This window comes from Prionailurus viverrinus, chromosome B1 (genome assembly GCF_022837055.1).
Source record: "Prionailurus viverrinus isolate Anna chromosome B1, UM_Priviv_1.0, whole genome shotgun sequence".
In the NCBI taxonomy this organism is placed as follows: Eukaryota; Metazoa; Chordata; class Mammalia; order Carnivora; family Felidae; genus Prionailurus; species Prionailurus viverrinus.
Genome location: NC_062564.1, coordinates 63,341,408 through 63,351,353, shown reverse-complemented (window position 1 = coordinate 63,351,353; position 9,946 = coordinate 63,341,408). Strand labels below are relative to the sequence as shown.

At 41.6% G+C, this 9,946-nt stretch overlaps 1 protein-coding gene across 1 annotated transcript; it reads left to right on the top strand.

Moving 5' to 3' along the window:
* Positions 1 to 36: 36 nt before the first annotated feature.
* LOC125164163 (tripartite motif-containing protein 60-like) lies at positions 37 to 7,871 on the top strand. Its single transcript, XM_047856700.1, has 3 exons — positions 37 to 125; positions 318 to 469; positions 5,989 to 7,871. The coding sequence occupies exon 3, from the start codon at positions 6,276 to 6,278 to the stop codon at positions 7,689 to 7,691; it is 1,416 nt and encodes a 471-aa protein (XP_047712656.1). The 5' UTR covers positions 37 to 125; positions 318 to 469; positions 5,989 to 6,275; the 3' UTR covers positions 7,692 to 7,871.
* Positions 7,872 to 9,946: the final 2,075 nt, after the last annotated feature.

Genomic DNA, 9,946 nt, shown 5'->3' with positions numbered 1-9,946 from the left:
TCTCTGACGCAGGAAACCGCGCTCTGCGGGGGGGATGTTGGGGTCGTTAATCTGTGGCCAGCCTGTCTTTGAACCGTGTGCGAGTGCGCAGAGCCTTGCTTGAGCCGCTGAACCGCTTGCTGCAGGTAAGCAGGAAGGGCCTTTCATCCTGAGGCTTAGCTGAGCAAGGGCTTACTGGGCCTCTTCTGGGCTCCATATGTGGGGGTGCTTGTGCACGACTGGGTCTCTCAGATTCTTGCAAGACTCTTTGAGAACTACAGGAATCTCCTTACAAGTGCCCCCTATCCCCCCCCCCAATTTTTTTTTTTTTTTTAAAGAAATACAGGATCCTGGGCCTGCCTCAGCTTAAATCCATGTAGTCGTCATGGAGGTGGTATGACTGCGTTACATGAGATTTTTATCGGGACGACAGTTTTCAAGTTGCAAAGTGGCCACGTGATCTCCAAAGAAGGATTGTTGGGGTGTGAAGGTAAGAACCTCCAACCCACAGTGCCAGCACCTCCCTGACATAGTCAGTGTCATCCTTTGCTCCTCATTTGTAGGCCTTGTAGGTACGGAATTTTCCTTTTTTTTTTAACTGTAAGGTGAGGCTCTGGTATGTTAAACATCATTTCAAGTCGCAGGGGTCAAATCTTGAGAGCTGAGGATCTACTACAAATTTAGTTTATTAGCCTAACATTTTTTTTTTTATTGAGTTCATACTAGCCAATATTTTTCAGCAGCCACAAGAATTAGAGAAGGTAATACAGCTTTGAGAAAAAATAGAGAAGAATTCAGACCATGAACCATAAGCTCCCATGTCATTAACAAAAAAAAGAATGTAAAACCACAAGTATGATCTGTGCTATGACCAAAAGATGTGTGGAGCCAGGAAATGAGAGTATGCCCCAGATGTTGGTGCCCTCTAAGTCTTATTATTCATACAAGTAATGAAAGAGGCTTGCTGTAGAGTTATGGAACTGATTGAAGGGATAGAGTAGAAGGCAGTAGTCACAATAGCAGGCTCTTTGTAGCTTGCACTGGGAAAATGGCCCCAAAGGTGTTTATTTCATCTCATGGCTTGAGTCTGGAAGAGGAGTTAGAGTACATAAGTATGTGCAAAGGGGAGGACCCACTGGGAATCTAGATCTGTGCAGGAACACCACCCACGTCCTTTTTATTTTAAATGAAATACGCTTACCGACTTAAGCTCAGGTCATGATCTCACGGATCATGAGTTTGAGCCCTGTGCCAGGCTCTGGGCTGACTGACAGCTCAGAGCCTGGAGGCTGCTTCCGATTCAGTATTTTCCTCTCTCTCTGCCCCTCCTCCACTCACCTTCTGTCTCTCTCCCCTTCAAAAATAAACGTTAAATGAAATACTCTTAAATTTTTTTTTCAGGGGCGCCTGGGTGGCTCCGTGGGTTAGGGGTTCGACTTCGGCTCAGGTCATGACCTCACGGTACGTGGGTTCCAGCCCCGAGTCAGGCTCTGTGCTGACAGTTCGGAGCCTGGAGCCTGCTTCAGATTCTGTGTCTCCCTCTGTCTGCTTCTCCCCCGCTTGTGCTCACAGGGGAAAAAAAAACCTTTTTTTCATGTTTATTTTTGAGAGAGCGAAAGCATGAATGGGGAAGAGGCAGAGAATGAGGGAGAGAGAATCCCAAGTAGGCTCGCATATCAGTGTAAAGCCTTACCCGCGGCTCAGTCCCATGAACTGTGAGATCATGACCTGAGCCAAGATCAAGAGTTGGCCTCTCAACCGAGTGAGCCACCCGGGTGCCCCTGAAATATTCTTTTTATTTATTTACTTATTTATTTTTAATGTTTATTTATTTTGAGAGAGAGAACGCATGAGTCTAAGTGGGGTGGGGGCAGAGAGAGAGAGGGAGATAGAGAATCCCAAGCTGTCTTAATGACGCTCAGTGCAGAGCCTGACACAGGGCTCTGGGATCCCACGACCCTGGGATTATGACCTGAGCCAAAATCAAGAGTTGAACACTTAACTAACTGAGCCACCCAGGCACCCTTGAAATATTCTTATTTATTTTATTTATTTTTTAATATTTATTATTTTTGAGAGGGAGAGAGAGAGAAAGTGAGGAAGGGGCAGAGAGCTCGTAGGGGCAGAGGATCCGAAGCAGGCTCTGTACTGACAGTAGAGAACCCAATGTGGGGCTCAAACTCACGAACCATGAGGTCATTACCTGGGCCAAACTTGGGCCGAAGTCTGACACTTAACTGACTGAGCCAGCCAGGTGCCCCAAAACACGGCATTTTAAACAAAGATTAGGGATTCTCGTCGTGACAGTGTTATTCATGAAAAGTTAGACTGGAATATCAGAAAAACTTGAAGACACATTATCACTACTTTATGTTTCTTTTTATTGTGTGGGAGAGGAAAATTATCCCTCTACCCCTCTAGGTTCTTGGCTGAAACCCCATCTGTAATAAAAGGCAAATTAACAGGAGAAAATAATTTAATTATGTACTCCATCTGTACATAAGGGAGATTCACAAAGAGATGAGACTCAAAAAAGGTAGCGTGAGTGTAAGTGGGCAGCTCATCCTGAACTAAGGAAAGAGATATAGGTCTAAGGCTTCAAAGGGGAGGAAGGCAATTCATAGGACACTGAAAAGAGAAAGTATCTGGTAAATGAAGTTTGCCCCGCCCAGGTGAAAAAGTTTTCTAGTAATAGTTCTCTTCTTGGCACAGGCCCCCATTCTATTGTAAATTGCCCTTTCAAAAGGGTAGCTTCTGGTCTGTTTTTAGAGCTTCTGTGTCTGCTATTTCTCCAAATAATCAGCTCAAAATCATCCTTATGATTTGGCATCCTTATGCCAAAGAGGCATATTTTTGAATGACATATAATGCCATCCTCCAATCGCAATATAATAAAAAAAATTTTTTTAATGTAATAATACCTTGCTGCTTCAAAATTAGAATCTGGGGCGCCTGGGTGGATCACCTGGTTAAGCATCTCACTCTTGATTTCAGCTCAAGTCAAGATTTCTTGGTCATGAGATCAAGCCCTGCATCGGGTTCTTTTCTGACAGCATGGAGCCTGCTTGGGATTCTCTCTCTCCCTCTCTGTCTACCTCTCCCCCGCTCACACATGCACTTGCTCTCTCTCTCTCAAATAAATAAACATTTAAAACAATTAGAATCTATTCAAACTTTCTCTGCCGAACCACCATGAGCAGTTAGCATCTTTTTTACTCATTAAAGGGGAAACAATAATAAGATATATTAACAATAACAATAAGATATATAGTGGTTTTTAGACTAAGACAATGTTATAGTATATACTTTAATAGATTACATGATATAATAAATATCTAGGCAGTTGGGTCAGATTTCTAAGAGCTTTCTTCACTTTGAAACTTTATAAGATTTTCTAATAATACTTATGTCTATGGGTTCCCAAGACTACCCTACATTCAGACATTGCTACAAGGACTCCGGGCTCAGAGTAAAATGTACTCACAGCTATGACTGATTATAGTGAATGGATACAAAGCAAAATCAGCGAAAGGAAAAGGTGCATGAGTTGAAGTCTGGAGGAGACCATGGCAAACAGCCAACAGTTCTTACCCAGTTAAGTCACATAGGACTCATTTAATTCCTTTAGCGACAAGTTATGATAATGTGTGAATTGTCTATCAGAGAAGCTCTTAGATGCTTATTTTTTCTTTGGAAACAGGTCATGAGGTCAGCCTCTGCTTAGGATGTATCAAATTTCCAGATTATCAGAAGGAATGCTGGTAGCTAGCATAAACCACATTAGTTACACTGATACTTTAGGCTCGGTGAGCCATTGTTATCAGAGAAGGATGGGAACCCTTCCAAAATCCAAGTTCTCAGATAGAAGCCAAGGGCCAACCTTGCAAGCAGGCCCTTCTAAGGACAGCAAGCAGTCTTAGGCCTATTATGATCACTCTTTTCTGCACAATAGCACTTACTGAGCATCTGTTCTGGTCAGGCAGTGCCTGCCACCCCCATGAGCTTAGATGTATTCACCAACCTGGAATTCTCCAACCCGGTTTTTATCTAGGTCTCATTACATTTACATGGTTGATTAAATCACTGGCCTTGGGTGATTACCTCGATCTCATCTGTGCCTCTCCTCAGGAGGATACAGGATAGGGCTGATGGTCCCGACCCTCTAATCATCCCTGGATCTTTTTGGTGGCATGCCTGCTTCTGCAGCTATCTAGGGGTCCTTAGCCATCACTCAGCTCATTAGCGTACAGAGTGCATCCTTATCACTATGGGGTGAGTCCAAGGGTGTTAAGAGCCCTATGTCAGGAACCTGGGACAAAGGCCAAATATATATTTCTTATGTCACCCAGAAAAGTGTAGTGTGCTTAATGGCTTAGTATGCTAGTAGTTGATAGCATTTAATATTATGACTTTGGATAAGCCTGTTCAATTCTCATAAATTTAAGTTTCACAGCTGTAATTGAAGATTTTAACTCTCAAGTGTCAAGGCTCAGCATTTTACCCTACTTGAAACGAGTAAGTTAGCCTGTTGATGTTTCATTGTTGCTGCCAGATGACACAACTCCTGGGTCAGAGACAAGACTCAGTTACCACTGGCACAGCCAATAGCATGAGCATCAGGTTGGTGTCAGTTTCCCATCTCTCCCAAGTCTCACCAGCTGGATGCTGTGTACACTGTGGGTTTGTGACAGAGCCAAAGAACCCTGAGTTTGGGGGATCCACTTTTATAGCAAGCATGTTCTTGGGGCGCCTGGATGGCTCAGTCGGTTAACCGTATGATTTCGGCTCAGGTCATGATCTCGCGGTTCATGGGTTCGAGCCCCACATCAGGCTCTGTGCTGACAGCTCAGAGCCTGAAGCCTTTAGAATAATAATAGATTCACAGGAATTTTGAGAAACAGTACAGAGAGGTTTCATGTATCTATCATCCACATTCCCATGTTTCCAAATACTGTATCGAAACCAGGAATTTGATCTTGGTCAAATGACTGTCTAGTTTTATGCCACTTATCACATGTAGATTCACATAGTGGCCACCACAATCAAGTTATAGATAGAACCCATTCCATCACTAATGAGTGTCTTTCATGCTGCCTTATTATAGACACACCCATCACCCACATGATACCAAAACTGTGCCACCCACATTTTTTTTTTTTTTTTCCTTTTTAGAAAGTGCAAGGGGGGAAAGGCAGAAGGAGAGAGAATCTTAAGCAGGCTCCACACTCAGAGTGGAGCCCGACACGGGGCTCAATCCCACAACCCTGGGATCATAACCTGACCCGAAATGAAGAGTTGGATGCTCAACTGATTGAGCCACCCAGGTCCACCCCTTTTTTTAAGTCATATTTAAGAGTAACATTCAAAGATCACAACTCCTTCAGTACTAAAGTACATATTTGCTAAGAGTAGGATATCTTCTTATGTAGCTATGAGGCAATTGTTGAATTCAGGAAGTTTGATTTTTGCTACTGTTGTCTAATGAATAGTCCATATTCACATTTTTGCCATGCTCTGTCCACTTTAGAGCAATGTATATGTCTAGCTAGACTCTAGAAAGCTAAGATCACAAATTTAACTTGTTTCTTTAGTTTCTTAACGTAGAAGAAACTTCAGTGCCATTGTATACAGTTTAAGACCATGGACTTGTGGAACGTTCTGCGGTTTGGATTTTAGTGATTGTATCTTTGTGATTAAATTTAGGAATTGCTTTTTCTTTTTTTGCAGGGGGAGCATAAATACTCCGTAAGTGATGTTTTTCTCATTGCAGGCCATCAGTTTATCCCTTCATTGGTCAGGAGGTATTCTTTAGGATTCTGCATTATAAAGGCACTTATTTTTCATATAATTGTTAACAGTGATATTTTGAGATTTTTGTGAATATATCATTACCCAGGAAATTTCGCATAATAGTTTTTGCAGTTATTGATGATTCTTGCCTAAATTAATTATTATATTGTGATAGCACGTCTAAGAGATTTTATAACTGAAAACTTTTCTCACTCATAGGAATGAATGGTTGCTTGCTTGGACCCGTGGCTACTTTGTTGAAGAAGAAAGTCATTAATCTTAAATTTAGGTGAGTTAATCCGTGAGAGAGCTGCAATCAGTGAATCTTTCTTGCCCTCAAGCTACAGGACAGGACACTACGCAAGACTTCAGTGGCTGCCATCAGAAGCTGGGCCAGTGGAACCTAAAGCTTCGAGGTCTGGGGGAGATCTACTCGCTGGGTCTTGAGCTTACGGCAGGCCTTGCCAAGGGGAACATTCTTACCCACCACCTTCATTCTCTGCTCAATGGAGTTTGTAACAGCCCTGGTACACCTCCAGGAAGAGTCTAACTGCCCCATCTGTCTGGACTACTTGAAAGACCCAGTGACTATAAACTGTGGGCACAACTTCTGTCGCTCCTGCATCAACATGATGTGGAAGGATCTAGAAGATACCTTCCCCTGTCCTGTCTGCCGTTTTTGCTTTCGTAACAAAAACTTACGGAGCAACCGCCAGCTCAGTAATTTGACTGAAATTGCTAAACTACTGCAGGTCAGAAGGAGCAAGAGAAAAAGGCAGGAAGAATATTCCGTGTGTGAGAAACACAATCAGTTTCTGACCCTTTTTTGCGGGAAGGACCTAGAGGTTTTATGTACACAGTGCAGCCTCTCTGTTCAACACCAGAAACACTACATTTGCCCCATTAAGAAAGCTGCCTCTTATCACCGGAAAATTCTAGAATATAGCATTGAGCCCTTGCAGAACAATGTGGAACGAGTTGAAAAAGTGATTTCTCTGCAAGCCAGCAAAATTGTGGAACTGAAAAAGAAGGTAGAGTATAGGAGAGAAGAAATCATTTCTGAATTTGAGCAACTTCGACTGTTTCTGCAAAATCAGCAAGAGGCTCTTCTTAGGCAGATGAAAGATGAAGAGATGGACATTTTAACGAAACTAAATGCCAACCGTGTAACATTTTCAGACCATGTTTCCACATTAAAACATCTACTGAAGGAGGTAGAGTGCAAGTGTGGGCAACCGGAACTGGAATTACTGACACATGTGAAAGGTATCTACCACAGGTATCAAAACCTAAAACGTCCTGAGCTCTTTTTATTCCGATTAAAGAAATACGGACTTAGCCTTCCTCCACAATACTCTGGCTTGGGCAAAATTATCAAGCCATTTCAAGTAGATGTGATTCTAGATCTTGAAACAGCACACCCTCGGCTTATTGTCTCTGAGGATAGAAAAATGGTGCATTATGGAAAGAGAAGAAAATACCTTTGTTATAACCCAAGGAGATTTTACCTCTGCCCTGCTGTCCTGGGCTCTAAGAGATTTAGTTCTGGCCGGCATTACTGGGAGGTCATAGTGGGAAACAAGCCTAAATGGACGTTGGGAGTGTGTCAAGACTGTTTTCCTAGGAATTGGAGGAATCAGCCAGTAGCTGAGGGTGGGTTCTGGGCAATTGGGAGATATATTGAAAGCATTTATGTTATGTTGGGTCCTAAGAGAAGCCAGCTTCTGCCCACAGTAAGACCCACTAAGATTGGCATTTTTTTGGACTATGAGTTGGGTGAGGTTTCCTTTTACAATATGAATGATAGATCTCTTCTCTATACTTTTAATGATTCTTTTACAGAAGCTGTTTGTCCCTATTTCTATGTTGGAATAGATTCTGAACCTCTTAAAATCTCTTCAGTAACAGATGATGAAAGATGAAGTACCTGGGAAAGAAACAATGCTGTTTCAGTATCTAGGGATAACTAGTAAATTTAGTCTCAGCAATTCTGGATTCTTGTGGTTTACCGCTGAAAACCAGAAGAGATTTTTCTCCTTCATTTTAAGCAACTATAAAACATGAGAGTAACACCAATTTTATAGATGTTTATAGATGCTTTTAGTTTCTAAGATAAAGTATTTGAAGATTATGCTAGTTAACAAATTTAATAAAATATTTCTGTTGAAATTACCTATAATAAGATGTCTTTATTTTTTACTTTTTAATGTTTGTTTATTTTTGAGAGAGAGAGAGACAGAGTGCGAGCAGGGGAGGGGCAGAGAGAGAGGGAGACACAGAATCTGAAGCAGGCTCCAGGCTCCGAGCTGTCAGCACAGAGCCTGATATGGGGCTTGAACCCACAAACTGTGAGATCATGACCTGAGCAGAAGTCAGATGCCTAACAGACGGAGCCACTCAGGTGCCCCAACATGTCTTTTAATTCTAGTCATTCCTTTACAGTTAAATAAGTTACTTTCTTTTTTTTTTTTTTTTTTTTTTTTTACATTTATTATTTTTGATAGAGACAGAGCACAAGTGGGGGGAGGGCAGAGAGAAGGAGACACGGAATCCGGAGCAGGCTCCAGGCTCTGAGCTGTCAGCACAGAGCCCCAGGTAGGGCTTGAGCTCACAAACTGAGATCATGACCTGAGCCTAAGTTGGATGCTTAACCAACTGAGCCACCCAAGCGTCCCTACTTCCATAATTCTTAATAATCATATTCTCCTCTCTCTCTTTCTTTCTTTCTTTCTTTCTTTCTTCTTTTAAATTTACTTATTTATTTTTGTGTAAGAGTAAGTGCCAGCAGAGGAGGGGTAGAGAGAGAGGGAGAGCGAGAAGCCCTAATCCCAAGACCATGATATGATGACCTGAGCCAATATCAAAAGTCAGATGCCTAATTGACTAGGACACCCAGGCTCCCTTCTTGTCTTTACTGTGTTTGTTACCAGTTGACACAAATGACTGTATCTATAGAGATTTTGCTCTTTAAAAGCCCTTTCCCTACACTCATTTATATAGATTATAGATAATCTATGTCCCAGTGAACATGATTCTGCATCTCATGTTGCAATCTGAACAAAGTATCCTATGTGTATAGCTGTCTCTTTCCCCACTATCCTGGGAATTGCCCTCTGTTCTAGAATTCCTTGGTTTAATCCCATGTCTCCCTGCTTGTTTCATCTTTAAATTTGGGGTGTCATCTTTATGTTTTAAAATTTGGGTGATTTGGCACATTTCAAAACGATTTTATTCTACGTATGTTGAGGTGACAGTTAACATTTGAAGTCATACAACCTAATTTTCAAAACATACTATTGTTTTTGAGAAGTCTCATACCATCTGATTCTTGATACTTTGGCTACCATTGTTTTATGATTTTTAAAGACCTTTTTTATTCCTAGTTGGTTTTTTTTTTTTTAAGTTCATTTATTTATTTTAAGGGGGGCATAGAGCAAAAGAGAGAGAGGATCTCAGGCAGGCTCCGCACCTCCAGCTCAGTGCCCGATGTGGGACTCAAACTCAACGAACCGTGAGATCATGACCTGAGCCAAAATCAAGAGTTGGATACTCGACTGACTGAGCCACCTGGGCACCCCTATTCCTAGTGTTTTGAGCTTTGTCCATTTATTTTGCTGAGTGGTGAGATACTTGGTCAGGATTCTCCAGGGAAATAACCAAACAGATGTGTATTTTTAGAGAAAGATTTATCTTAAGGACTTGGCTTAAATGATTATGGAGACTGGCAAATCTATGACCACTGGCATGGCAGATTTTAAAACCAGCAACCTGGAGATCAGGGAAGATTCTATGCTGCAGTTCAAGTACAAAGGTCATCCCATAATAGAAATCTTTCTTGACTCACGGTAGGTCAGACTTTTGCTCTATTCACCCTTCAATAGACTGAATGAGACTCTCTCACATTAAAAAGTCCACCAATTTAAATGTCAATCTCATCCAAAAACACCCTCAGAGAAACATCCAGAATAATGTTTGACCACATATTTGGCACTGAGGCCCAGCAAAGTAACACATAAAATTAACCATCATGGATATCTTCAATTTGAAATTGTACGAGGTGAGAAAAACTAAGATTCCTATCCTTGAGCAGTGTACTTCCTAGAGTAGAAGAAACAGATAATCAAATAATAAATATAAAGAATTGATAAAGCAAGGTAGAAGCTAATAAAGCTCGATG